Below are 13,319 nucleotides of genomic sequence, written 5' to 3'. Positions count from 1 at the left end.
GTGTGATGGAGAAGCACCACTGCTGCAGGAATGTTCAAATGGCACATGTACCAACGTCATGAATTGTTATATGGAATGAACCGACTTCAGTATAATACTGTAAATTAAAGTGTGAGGGTCCCCTTTAACCCTTTACAGGCAGAAAATAGAATTTAAAAGTAATAAAATTCAAGTCGTAAATACTCACTTTCTCATCTCGTTGGTGAAATACATAGTATATGAAATAAATGTTTTAAAGGTCCATAATTGATTTTGGATCGTTTTACTCTATGGCTAAGAAAATAAATTCACTTATAAGCATGCTGCAATGTTTCCAATTTCGAACAGCCTTGTTTTTCATTCTTTTCAGGACACTCACAAATCAACTTGAGTTATAAAATCCAACACGTGATCATCATGTCCGATGTTATGGTTGTTTAAGTTGTGATACGATTGTACTTGTAAGTGTATTACCATACAAGTGTAATGCAACTTTACAAGTTTTAAATTTAAGTATTTTAAGTATAGCATAAAGTTAGTTGTGTCAACCTTCTCTGTTGAGAAGTATTTGGATGGCCTCTGAATTTAAAGTTATATATTTGAATAAATACTTTATGCATTCTATAACTGAGCTACACCCTGGAAGTAAAGTAGAAAAGCTGTAGTTTGCTTAAAATAGAGTCCAAAACAAGATTAATGGAATTAATGGCTATCCTGAATGGTTTGTGTATTTGTGTTTGTAAATGTGACAGCACAAGATGCTCTTATTACTCAAGTTTGTGACCTAGAAAATAGCAAATAATGTGTGAACAGAAAAGATGGAGGCTGAGGGAGGAAATAAGAGAGGTGGGAGGTAGAGTATGTGGTGATGGTGGGGAGGATGGGGAGGGGACTCACTTTGCTCTGGCTTGTTTCTTTGGAGGCGACGCCCCTGCTCTGAGAGGCAGTTGACACCTGGGGAAACAAGCCCACCCCGGGTCAACAACAACGCCTCAGGACAACACACAGGAAAATGGGGCGGTGCAGGAGGAGGAGGAGGAGCAAGGAATTATGTATGAGGGGGCAGAGGATGAAAAGCAGAAAGAGAAGCTCTAAGTCAAATTGTAAATGAACATGCAAAGGATTGGCTAAAAGATTTAACGCCAAGCAAAAGTGAGAAAGAAGGTGCAGAAAAAATCTAGTGAAGTGAATGTACCAACAACTTTGCTCATTATGCTAACATGTTGATAGCTGGTTATATTTACACTATGGATAATGTGGTACGTTATTATTTCAAGAGAAGAGCTGCAGAAAGAAGTTTGAAGAGTAAGTGAGGAACCCCAGATTCACGCGTTAAATAGGCCTTCAAGCGACATTACCTGTTAGTTGAGGGGTGGCCAGAGTCAGAAAACACATGCGATTAACCAGCAAAACACCCGTGTAGAAGTATGAAAGCTGCAGATGAAGCCACAGGAGGACCTACCTTCCCTCCTCCAGGCTGGTGCTTCATGTTGTCTGTAGAGCCAATTTTAGAGCGGACGTTACGAATGTCGGGGGCCGGTGCTGTGCTGGAGCGAGCTGTGGTCCTTGAGGTGGTGGGGGTGGTGGTTGAGGAAGCGGCCCGGGGGGTGCGAGGCACCATGGGCTTCTTCTCTGGTGCAGTGCCAATGGTGGAGGAGGGTGTGGCCGGTTTAGCTGCTGTGCGCGAGGCAGCGGTGGTGGAAGCGGTGCTGCGGCCGGTGCTGCTGGTGCTGGTGGTCTTGGGCTTGGTGGAGTCGGCTAGGAGAAAGAGAGAGGGATAGTTATTCAGGGCTTTAGAGTGCAAAACTAGATATCCATTATTTGAATGGTCCACTTAAGGAGACTGAGATTAATGTTAATAAAATAATTCTACACTACGTTGAAAGCAACCACATACGACTGACAAACATCAAGACACCCCAATGTTTTATGTATCTCTCTCTCTCTCTCTCTCTCTCTCTCTCTAACTCAGATAAACACAGTAAACCCAAAGCCCAACCACAAAGGGTCCCTTCTTGTCATTTACAGTCGACCCCCAGACAGATAAGTGACTCGAGAAAGGAAAGTAAACAAAAAAAGAAAAGAAATGGGAGTAACAACAGCTAGAAAGCCGGCCAGAGACACAAACAGAAAGACAAACCATTGCCAGCGACCCTTTCAAAAGCGTTTCTCTCCTGCTGGTTTGGCTTAATACATTTCAGCATCCTTCAGTTCTGCCTGCTAAGCCACATTGCACTTAAAAATCTGTCAATTCACATTCACTTTGCTATATGTCAGCTTTTTCTTCAGAGTGCTGCATGCTGAACCATGTGTCCTGCTGTCAATCCTCCCTGAGAGCCTTTGATATATCTCCAGCTCCTGTTAATACATGTTTAATTGAGGAAATCCTCCCGCTGTATCAGCAGGAGCCGCAAACTCCTGTCAAAAGCAAGGGGACAGTAATCCGAAGACTGCTGTGGTGAAGGTTTTTAACTCTCCAGTACCTCTCTCTCTCTCTCTCCCTCTCCCTCTCCCTCTCTCTCTCTCTCTCTCTCTCTCTCGCTCTCTCTCTCTGAGCCTACCCAGCACAGCATTGTAATGCTTGGACAGTGTGTGTTGCAGTGTCACACTCTTGCTGACAGCTCTCCTTGTTGCCAAAATGTAAACTAATCTGTCGACAGGAGCGGTAAAGCTGTGACTGTGTAGGCAGAGAAGAGGGGAGACATAAATATATGCAGTGTGAAAAGCACAGGGGGAGGAAGACTGCACTGCAGTGCCAAGACAGAAATAATGGCACCAGTTGGGATTTTATTAAATACTAAATTCTACCTACTACTGAGATCATTTTCCTTATTGTTGCCATTTAAAACCTTCATTATAGCCACAGAGAGCTGGACACTAACTTTTTAGTTTAGAAAAGTAATGCACACCAAAGGTTGTGATGAGGTGTTGATCACTGAAAGTGAACTTGAAAGTACACATATCATTAAATGTGAACCGTGCAACTATGTTATTCAGGAAGTTTGTATCAAACAAGTAGCCTATGAATGAACCTTTACGCTAAGTTGACTTTCCAATCTATTTTCTAATAATTAATTACACTGCGTCTATGTGGCTAATCCAAATAACAAGGGAATTAAAACATTAAACAAGCTGAGCCTTATAAATAATCCCTTATTCATTATTAGTCCTCTATTAAATCAACATACACTGTAGATATTATAGGGCTCAGTAGATTTATGACAGCAGAGCCCGATTCCTACCGCAGGGTCAAAGCAACGTTTAGTATGAAAACTGGGCTTCCATAGGAATGCTCAATGAACCTTGTGCATGTTAAATGCTAAATAGGTGTCACGTGGTATTTTTCGATTTTCATTCGTCTATTTTTTTTAATGGAGTCTTCCTCTGTGCTTGAATGACAAACTACAGTCACCTGTTTCCTGTTCTGACACGTGAAGCGAGTGCTGTAATACCTGTAGACGTCTTCACAGCGCCGGGCTTCTTCTCCTCTCCTGGTTTGGAGGCTGAAACACAGATGGTGAAAGTGTAGGACAACATGTGAATAAAAGCATAGAGATAAAAAAATACTGAGCATCAAAACCACGTGTGTGTGTATGAGCGTGCCTGTTGTACCCAGTGGCTTTTTGGCTGCAGTGGTAGTAATGGTGCGAGTAGACGCCGTTGTGCGCGCTGATGTAGCAGTTTTGCTGGCTGCTGTGGTAGCGGTTCCATTTTTGGTGGCAGTAGTGGAGCCAGTTGAGGTGGCAGTGCTGGCCTTTGGCACAAGGGGGCGCCTCTCCGTGGTTGTCTGAGGAGTGGGAGGAAAATGAAAAACACCGCAGAAAGATTGATGAATAAAGGCAAATGTTGTTAGCACCATCATGGGCCACAATACACAAGCTGGCCACACTGAACTGAGTCGAGTTGAATTGAGTGGTACGTATATTATATTAATATCAAAATGGGGATATTGCTTTCTAATAACATGTTTTATAAAGGGTTGATGAGTTACAAGGAATAACTTTATTATTATAATAATAAGTTTACTAATGTTGACAAAACCACAAGGTAAGTATCTGTCCTGGAGCTTTCAGTCATACCGCATGATCTTCCTCAGCAGAATACATTTTTCTCCCATTTTTTGGTGCACAATCGGGTCAATTTAGTAACTGTACAAACTTTTTAATCCAGATTTGAAATTTGAAATGATAAGCTGGCCGGAAAGCCCCTTAAAGTCAGTCGATACGGTTGAAATCTCAAGAATTGTTTTTGTCAACTACTGTTTCCAAGGTCAAGAAGGAATTTTCCATCAAAACATTTGTACTTTATATCATCGTTATAGCAACAGCATCTGGGGTGTGAAACCCCCCCCTTGGCTGGTGTTACACTTCGTTAATTACAATTGCATACTTATTAGAACGTTAGAAACTCATGGCCCTTCATTAAGGCCTTTGTAACGTTCTTTCAGGTTTGTAAAGGATGCTGTAGTAGGATAAACAGCAACCAAAGGCAACATAAACTACACCTTATAAACCATCTGTAAAGGATGCTTTATTAGAAAGTGGTACCTTTTTCTGTTTGAGTTGTTCATTAAAGTAAAGGCACTATATGTTTCTGAGGTTGCACTATACACACAGCTTGTACTGCCGACCCGAGAGCTGCGCCGTTTGACCACGATTCATCCGAGTGTTAGAATACACTACAGTGAGTATGTGCATGCTCCAAGGCACTAAGACCAGATGGTCAGAAAAGAGCTACACATTTAACATCGTTTGGTCAGCTCGGTCATACTTGATCCAAACCCATTAAATGAAGTGTCGATGAAATCCTTGTTTCTGCAGCCTTTTGACGGACGTCCTGACGGGTGAAACTTACCTTGGGCCTGACGTCACGTGCAGTGGTGGTGGAGGATGTGGGGCGGCTGGTAGAAGTGGTGGAGGGCCGCTTTGGACCAGCGGCCGCTGTGGATGGTACCTTAGCTGTGGATGGTGCCTTAGCTGTGGTTGTTTTTTTGTCTGAGATGGAGGTGGCGGTAGTGGTGGAGGATGTGGGGCGCTTAGTAGGAGCTGAAAGTGAACCACCAGTGGCTGCGGTACTCGGACGTGTTTTAGCAGCACTGCTGAGTTTGGTCGCCCCGGCAGCAGGCTGCGACGCAGGACCGAGACATACAGGAGCGATGGGGGGGGGGGCAAAATAAGGAGGGAAAGCAAAGGAAAGAAAAAATAAGGAAAATGGATGATAACGAAAGGGGCAGTTAAGCAGCACAAGCAGCATTGTAATAATAAATCACAAAATAAAAAAGTAGTAAAATAATAACTAGCATTGGGTTTTAATGTTACGCTTGAAATAGCTTTGAACGAGGTGTTTTCCTTCTGCACATGTACAGTAGGTGTAAAGAAAGCAGAAGCTTTAGCAGCTTTATTCCCCAAATGTTTTCAGCTATATTCCCTCGACTAAGGTGATATCTGAGGATGTTTCTTTTCATACAGTCCTTCAATTAGTTATTACAAGGGAAATGGTAATTATTATAAATCCGAGAATAAAAGATAGATAATCATTGTAACCATCTTTTTAACCAGGGTGTAAAAACTGACCAAATGTGAAACCGAACAAAAAAGCATAAATAATCAAATTTTCATAAAGTGTGTGGATGTGTTAAAACCTGATTGTTGTAAAGAATTTAAGTTCCTTCAAATAAAGTCCAAAAAGAAAAGAGTAGAAGGATAAAAATGTGTAATAAGCGAGGTGTGTTTTGAGTGCTGGGTGGCTGTAAATTGTTCAGAGTCAAGAATCTATTGATGTATATACAACGTTTATCAAACAGTATAGTTGTAATCATATATCTCCAGTAGTTTTAAATATAATTATAAACCGTTTTAAACCTGTTGTACAGGCGTACAAACTGTTCAAAATGTCTTATAACACAATGTAAAAGTTAAATAAATTAAGTCAATAAATAAACATCTTATTTCTTAAGTAACTTTCCCAAACACCACCCTGACTGAGGCATGACAGCTGAAAACGTTTGGGAAATAAACCATGTTGGAAAAAGAGTTGTGCGAGTGTGTCCCTTCTTAACATTAGAGATTAAAAAGTCTCCTATGATACTGCTCGCCATAAAATAAAAATAGATTGTCATTTCTTACATAATAACAGGTTGTAGTCTGATGGGATACTAATGAAACTGTCTGAGCCTTGTTTGTTTCCAGAACAGATTCTAGGGATCAGTGTGTCAGTGTGTATGGAGGACTCCTACCTTGGTCTTCTTGTCTGCACTTGCCGGGTCTCTGCTGAGAGTGGCACTGCTTCCATTAGTTGCCGGTTTAGGTTTCTTCTCTCCTCCGTCTGCTTTTGCAGCCTTGTCCTTCTTGTCATCCTTTTTCTCCACAATCTTTTTGTTGGCCTGCATTTTGTCCTGCTTCTCCTCCTTGTCGCTCTTCTTCATTGGTTTCTCCACCTTGTCCGCCTTCTTGGCTTTGTCTGCGTCAGCCTTTTCTTTCTTGGAGTCTTCCACCTCAGGTGTCGTCTTTGTCTCCGTGTCCCCCTTCTTCTCCAGCTCGACGGGCCTGGGCTGATGTTCTGGGGTCTTTTCCACTTTGTCCATGTGCTGCTCTTTGCTATCCTTCATCTCGGTTTTCTCGAGCTTCTCAGTGTTTTTGTTCTCCGTTTTTTCTTCCACTTTGGACACACTTGTGTCTACTTTTTCCACATTCTCTTTCTTCTCCACTTTGCTCTCTACTCCTTCTGTCACCACCACTTTTTCTACTTTCTCGGTCTTCACCAAGTTATCTGCTGATTCTTCTACCTTGTTCATTTTATCCTGTTTTTCTGCCATCTGCTGCTTTGACTCCACTTTTTCTGTCTCCTTTTCTTCCACCTTTTCTGTCTGTTTCTCTGTCACCTTCACTTTGGCTGTCTCCATCTCCACTTTAACTTTGTCTGCCTCTTTTATCTCCTTCTCTTTCACCTTTTCTGCCTCTTTTTCCTCCTCTTTTTGTGTATCTGTCTGTTTTTCCTTCTCCATCTCTTTCTCCACCTTGGCTGGAGTCTCGCTGAATGCGTATTCCACCTTCACGCTCTTCTGATCAGCTTTATCCAGAGGGTCAAACAGGTCCACCTTCTTAATATTGTCCTCCAGCTTCTCTGCCTTCTCCATCTTGTCCGATTTTACTAAAAAAGAAAAAAGAAAAGGTGATTTGAATTAGAAATCACGACTTCCAGCTCAACACATCCAACCCTAATCTCACATACATATCTCAGGTGAACCAATAACCATCATGAATCAATGTTTTATCTGTCAGCACATGTAGTACAAGCAGAATATTGTCACACATTATCACATGGAATATTAGCTCTGACCACAGAGACTGTTCTTTGTCAGAGAACTAAATACATTCTAAGTGAAACTATACTCACACACACACAAAACACTGCGGAGCATTGTCAACTAAATTGATCAGATCACCGCACAACAAATGCATAATCAAAAGGTCATATTCAACTCGTCTCACCCACTACTTATGCCTACTTCTGCTCTCTGGGAGGTGATGCAGGTCTTTGTTCACCAAACAAAAAAGGAAAAAGAATAAATGCTTTAAAAAGAGCTTTTTTTCCTACTGCGATAATGCCTTATAATTCCAGTGCATACAGGACTGTCTCAGAAAATTAGAATATTGTGATAAAGTTCTTTATTTTCTGTAATGCAATTAAAAAAACAAAAATGTCATGCATTCTGGATTCATTACAAATCAACTGAAATATTGCAAGCCTTTTATTATTTTAATATTGCTGATTATGGCTTACAGCTTAAGAAAACTCAAAAATCCTATCTCAAAAAATTAGAATAGTTCCTCAGACCAAGTAAAAAAAAAGATTTATAACAGCAAAACAAAATCAAACATTTGAAAATGTCCATTAATGCACTCAGTACTTGGTTGGGAATCCTTTTGCACGGATTACTGCATCAATGCGGCGTGGCATGGAGGCAATCAGCCTGTGGCATTGCTGAGGTGTTATGGATGCCCAGGATGCTTCAATAGCGGCCTTTAGCTCATTAGCATTGTTGGGTCTGGTGTCTTTCAGCTTCTTCTTCACAATACCCCACATATTCTCTATGGGGTTCAGGTCAGGGGAATTGGCAGGCCAATCGAGGACAGTAATGCCATGGTCAGTACACCAGTTACTGGTGGTTTTGGCACTGTGGGCAGGTGCCAGATCATGCTGGAAAATGAATTCCTCATCTCCATAGAGCTTTTCAGCAGACGGAAGCATGTAGTGCTCTAAAATCTCTTGGTACACAGCTGCATTTACTCTGGGCTTGATGAAACACAGTGGACCAACACCAGCAGCTGACATGGCTCCCCAAACCATCGCTGACTGTGGGAACTTCACACTGGATTTCAAGCAACTTGGATTTTGCTCCTCTCCAGCCTTTCTCCAGACTCTGGCGCCTTGACTTCCAAATGAAATACAAAACTTGCTTTCGTCTGAAAAGAGGACTTTGGACCACTCTGCAACTGTCCAGTGCTTCTTTTCCATAGCCCAAGTCAGACGCTTCTTCCGTTGTCTTGAGTTCAGAAGTGGCTTGACCATGGGAATACGGCTATTGTAGCCCATTTCCCGGACACGTCTGTGAACAGTGGCTTTTGATACCTGGACTCCAGCTTCAGTCCACTGTCTTTGAAGCTCCCCCAAATTCTGGAAGCGACTCTTCTTCACAATGCTGTTAAGGCTGCGGTCATCTCTCTTGGTTGTGCAGCGTTTCCTGCCACATTTCCCCCTTCCAACAGACTTTTTGTGGATGTGCTTTGAAACTGCACTCTGTGCACAGCTTGCTCTTTGAGAAATTTCTTTTTGTGTCTTACCCTCCTGATGGAGGGTGTCAATGATGGTCCTCTGGACAGCAGTCAGATCAGCAGTCTTCCCCATACTTGTGATTTAGTTTACTGAACCAAGCTGAGTGTTTTTCAAGGCTCAGGAAACCCTTGCAGGTGTTTCGAGTTAATTAGACGATTCAAGTGATTCGTTGAACACCCTACTAGTATACTTTTTCATGATATTCTAATATTTAGAGATAGGATTTTTGAGTTTTCTTAAGCTGTAAGCCATAATCAGCAATATTAAAATAATAAAAGGCTTGCAATATTTCAGTTGATTTGTAATGAATCCAGAATGCATGACATTTTTGTTTTTTTAATTGCATTACAGAAAATAAAGAACTTTATCACAATATTCTAATTTTCTGAGACAGTCCTGTATACCCCTGCATCTCTGCATCATGATCCTGAAAATGCAGATATTTTTGATCAACTATTGTGATCATCTTTCATTGAATGATATGTTATATGTCTGCATAATGTATGCATCGCTGATGGCACTGTGTACTGGCTGCTTTACCATACGGTACAGAAAATAATCTAAGGTCATGTTGTAAAGTGATTCGTTCTGAATACATATACATTGTTATTTAAAAACGCAGAGGAAGATGTCCTTGACATTCAGTAGGAAAAGACCATTTTATTTTCCCATAACCCTATCAGTATGTTCCCTGTGCTCCTGCACGGTTCACTGAAGCGATATTCGTCCTTGTCCTGTGGAGACTGATTCCAGTGCTTGAAAGCGGTTATGACTATTCTATGTGTTGAAGGACCAAGTAATAAACAATCATCATTTTTCACACATTTAAAATCTTTTTTAGGAGTAACAGGCCAATATAAATGAGATTCACTCGCCTGTCACGACCATCTCATTCATCTTTCCTGTTTCTCCCCATCTGTCCTGATAAATCTCTATTGTCAAATACCATCTGATAAGGAAGAAATAGCTTATAATAAAAAAACAGATCTCTTCCTGTTGCCTAGGCTACCATACCAAGCGAGGATATGAGCAGTTTGGATGGAAAAGTAGAAAATGTGGACAAAAACAAAAGTCTCTGAAACATCTTAAAAGATTAACTGCACCTATAAATGCATGACGATACAGGTGGTGTCTGTATGAGATCTTCCAGACCATCCATCAAAAGTTTGAAATGAGCTGATGAGAGAGCTCCGTGTGTCAAACCAAGTTTGACAAAAATCAATAGGTCTATCTTCAGTCTATTTTTTTGAGAGTGTACTTTTTCTTGAAGAGGGTTCAGTCGAAAATAAGAACACTGATCGACACTGAGACTACAGAAGAAAGTAAAAGTAAAATATACAAAAACATACTACGGGTCTGGATGGTGGTGCTGCCTGACCAAAATATCATGCTGTATGAACAAGCCAAAAGAAGATATTTCTCTGGTGCTGACTCACTGAGCGAAACATTTGCATCATACGACCTCAGGTGATAATGCCCTAACAATGGGCCGGGCTGAGCACGTTCAGAGCTACTGACTCTAGCTGTGTCCCAATTTTAGGACGGGATCCTCTGATGTTAGGTCAAGTGTATCCAGGAAGTCAGTGTGTAAATTGTGATGGAGGTTGACAACTGGCAGTTTTTGTAATGGATCGACCATTTGGCTTTTCATCTCTTCCTACGAAATCGGACTAATCGGTGTATTTACCTGACCTGTGTTTCTTTTTATTTCCACATCTTAGCTATTAAATCGATGACTATAACTTTATGGCCAAAATTATGAAAATATGACCTAAGTTGTATGAAATTGGGACTCATTCACATCATTATGTGTACTGAAGCCCACGCAATGGTCATCAAAAGGCTTATTGGCTTTTCTTTTCAGCTTTTATAGCCTCTTCCAGGCTTCATTGCCCACTGTATCAAACAGGACATGGGACAAGTAAAGAGAAAATAACTGGGACAACATACATCAGTGCTAGGTGTTTCATTGACACATCAACTTTTCACCAATTCTTGAACTGACTGCAGGTTTTTCATCTGCAATGTTGCACAAAAAAATAAATTTTACAGAAAACAAATCAAGATTTAATTCTCACTCACAGTCACTTCACTGGCCTTTCAATTTTCCTGTTATTTTTGGCAGACTAATCAGGGCAATGACGTCAGAGGACTTAGAATTAGGAACATGATGATAAAAGAAAGAGCCAAGGGAGAGAGATTGATTCCAATGCTTGAGAGTCAGCGTGGGAAATATTGATTGGCAGATTTAGAGGTGAGGGGGTGGATGGAAAAAGAGCGGGTAGAAAGACTAATACAGAGGTGAAAAACAGGAGAACTGGAAAGTAAAAACATACGCATTCACTTCCTTATCCGTTTTGATGTTCTTTTTTTTAATATTAGCTTCTGTTTTATAGCTTCTTTGGAAAATGGTACCATGCCAATAATGACCTTTAAAAACACAAGGGACTGAAAGAGATAGAAGGACAACAAGGGAAGGAAAGGAGGTAACAAGACAAGGGAATTGGGGCGTAAGGCTTTGAGCAGAATGAAATGACATTGTTAGCTTATATAACATATAGCGAACCCAGGCCTTTAACAGTCACAGACATCAAACCAAACCGAGTGAACAAATAGGTGACTATATAGAAGGACTGACCTTAATAAAACGAGACAGCAGTGTGACAAGACAAAGGAAAGAAAGGAAAGAACAAGAGGGATGAAAGTAAACAAAAACAAAAAAACAAGTACTTTTTTTTCCTATACTGTAAACAATGAGACTCAGGAGATGAACATGATCCTCTAATCAGGGCAGAAATCTGATATGTCTCAGAGCTGTGGAAAGCCCGTGGAAAAGGTTTAATTTAAGCAAACAGCAGGAAGTGAAACCCAACCTACCCACTCTCACAATCTTACTGTGGGACTTTTTCACAATTCTCTTTCTTTTTTTTACTCATGTTTGCAATGCTCCTTTGTTCATTTTCTAATTTTTTTTAATTTTTTATTTTTATTATCTTCATCATCCTGTTTTAAAAAACACTGATTGTGCCAATGTTTCTGTCTTGATAGAGATGTCATCACAGCAGATGGGAAAATCCACTGTTCATTATTTCTCTCCTGTCACCGTTTTTAACCCAATCCTGCAGCTTCAATTCTTATGAACTAAATGTAGACCTGGAGATTTTCTTATCCCTTCGATCGCAAATTCTAGGAACAAATGTGATGAAGATAGGACTAAAACTCCAGAACAATGGGACCGGAGGGAATTTAAAGAGATTACATGAGCTCAAAGTGTGACCTGTGTGTGGACTATACAGCAACAAGAAGAGAGAAAGAAAAAAAGCAATCATTCACCTCCCTAGAGAGGGACATTAATTATTGACAGGGCACCAGACATAAGCATCAATCCCAGTGTGCCTCGAGGGTGTAGGTTGGTGATGGGGGGCATTACTGAGAGAAATATTTCATGAGAACATGCTGCTACAGTGGAGGTCAAGCATGGTGTCAGTAATAACTCTCAAAGTGCAGTCATGACAATATGAATTTGCATCTGATCTGAACCTTCATATTGCAATAATGTTCTGCAGTGCATCATTGCTCTGCATGAGTGAAAAAGCCCAGCACAGACCCTGATACCTAGGGTTTTCAGTTAGATCTCAACCTGCTGCATTAGCAGCTGAGGACCCAGGATGCCCCAGGGTTGCCTGCCTCTTGTATAAAATATGGCTCAGGACAGCAGAGAACAATGAGCACCTGGGTGCAGTGAGCCAATTCATTCAAAGGTTTAATTAGCATAATGATAACACTTACAGCTCATTTAGGGCTGTTAAGCCTGGCCTCTCCTCAACCTTTTCTTCTTGTCTTATTAATATGGTAAAATATGCAGAGTCTACTCTCCCATTAAAATAACTCTTTAATATGTCTCGTTTAAAAAATATATAAATGTAGGTTGAGTAGGCATGTCTGACATTTGTGGAGTAAGAATTGGGATTTAATCATTTAAGAATGTCTTTGCTTCTTTGTGGGTATATCTCTTCAGCCTTTTTGCATTACACTGATCTATGAAGTTTAGTTCATGAACGTGTTGTCCTCTCCATTGAAGGGGGAAATGCAATTGAAAAAGATAATATTCTTTATCTTCCACAAGGAATCTAAAGCAAATAAGCAGAGGGTCAAATTCATTTCGGGCCAAATTAAGTTTACATCCTCAATACACTATTTAGGACCCAATTCTAAAGCCTTCATTTGGCTCCTCAAGCTACTTATTATGTAAATCAGCTCTTACAGACACTTTCTTATCAACATTCTTTGCTTTACAACACTTGAAGTTCTCTGGCTGAGTGGAGTTTGCCTGCATTGTGAAGTAAAAGCTGCACTCCATCACTGCCCTTTGGTAGCACATCAAACATGGCAGACACTTTAAAGTGGCTGTGAAGAGGTAACAGATTGGACAGTGGACTTTGTGGTTTTAATGTCCGATCTGAAGTGTGACACCCTCTGTTTGGCTGTCTAATAAAGACTCAGGG

The 13,319-nt window shown here is 40.8% G+C and overlaps 1 protein-coding gene across 15 annotated transcripts in view; it reads right to left on the bottom strand.

Annotated features, from left to right (window-relative positions):
• The window catches only part of LOC115025507 (microtubule-associated protein 4), a 101,706-nt gene that overhangs the window by 10,236 nt on the left and 78,151 nt on the right, over positions 1–13,319 (bottom strand). For 11 of the 15 annotated variants that reach the window (XM_029457805.1, XM_029457804.1, XM_029457809.1 and 8 more), the window contains 6 exons: positions 6,215–7,128; positions 4,834–5,103; positions 3,583–3,766; positions 3,432–3,482; positions 1,442–1,737; positions 877–933 (listed from right to left, as the gene is read on the bottom strand). In XM_029457805.1, coding sequence (XP_029313665.1) covers positions 877–933; positions 1,442–1,737; positions 3,432–3,482; positions 3,583–3,766; positions 4,834–5,103; positions 6,215–7,128 — 1,772 coding nt within the window. The remainder of the gene's footprint in view (positions 1–876; positions 934–1,441; positions 1,738–3,431; positions 3,483–3,582; positions 3,767–4,833; positions 5,104–6,214; positions 7,129–13,319) is intronic. The other 4 variants (XM_029457808.1, XM_029457813.1, XM_029457807.1 and 1 more) reach the window with 3 other exon arrangements.

This window comes from Cottoperca gobio, chromosome 20, assembly GCF_900634415.1.
Source record: "Cottoperca gobio chromosome 20, fCotGob3.1, whole genome shotgun sequence".
NCBI classification, from domain to species: Eukaryota; Metazoa; Chordata; class Actinopteri; order Perciformes; family Bovichtidae; genus Cottoperca; species Cottoperca gobio.
The sequence above is the reverse complement of the archived record's forward strand: the minus strand, read 5'-3'. Positions and strand labels throughout refer to the sequence as shown.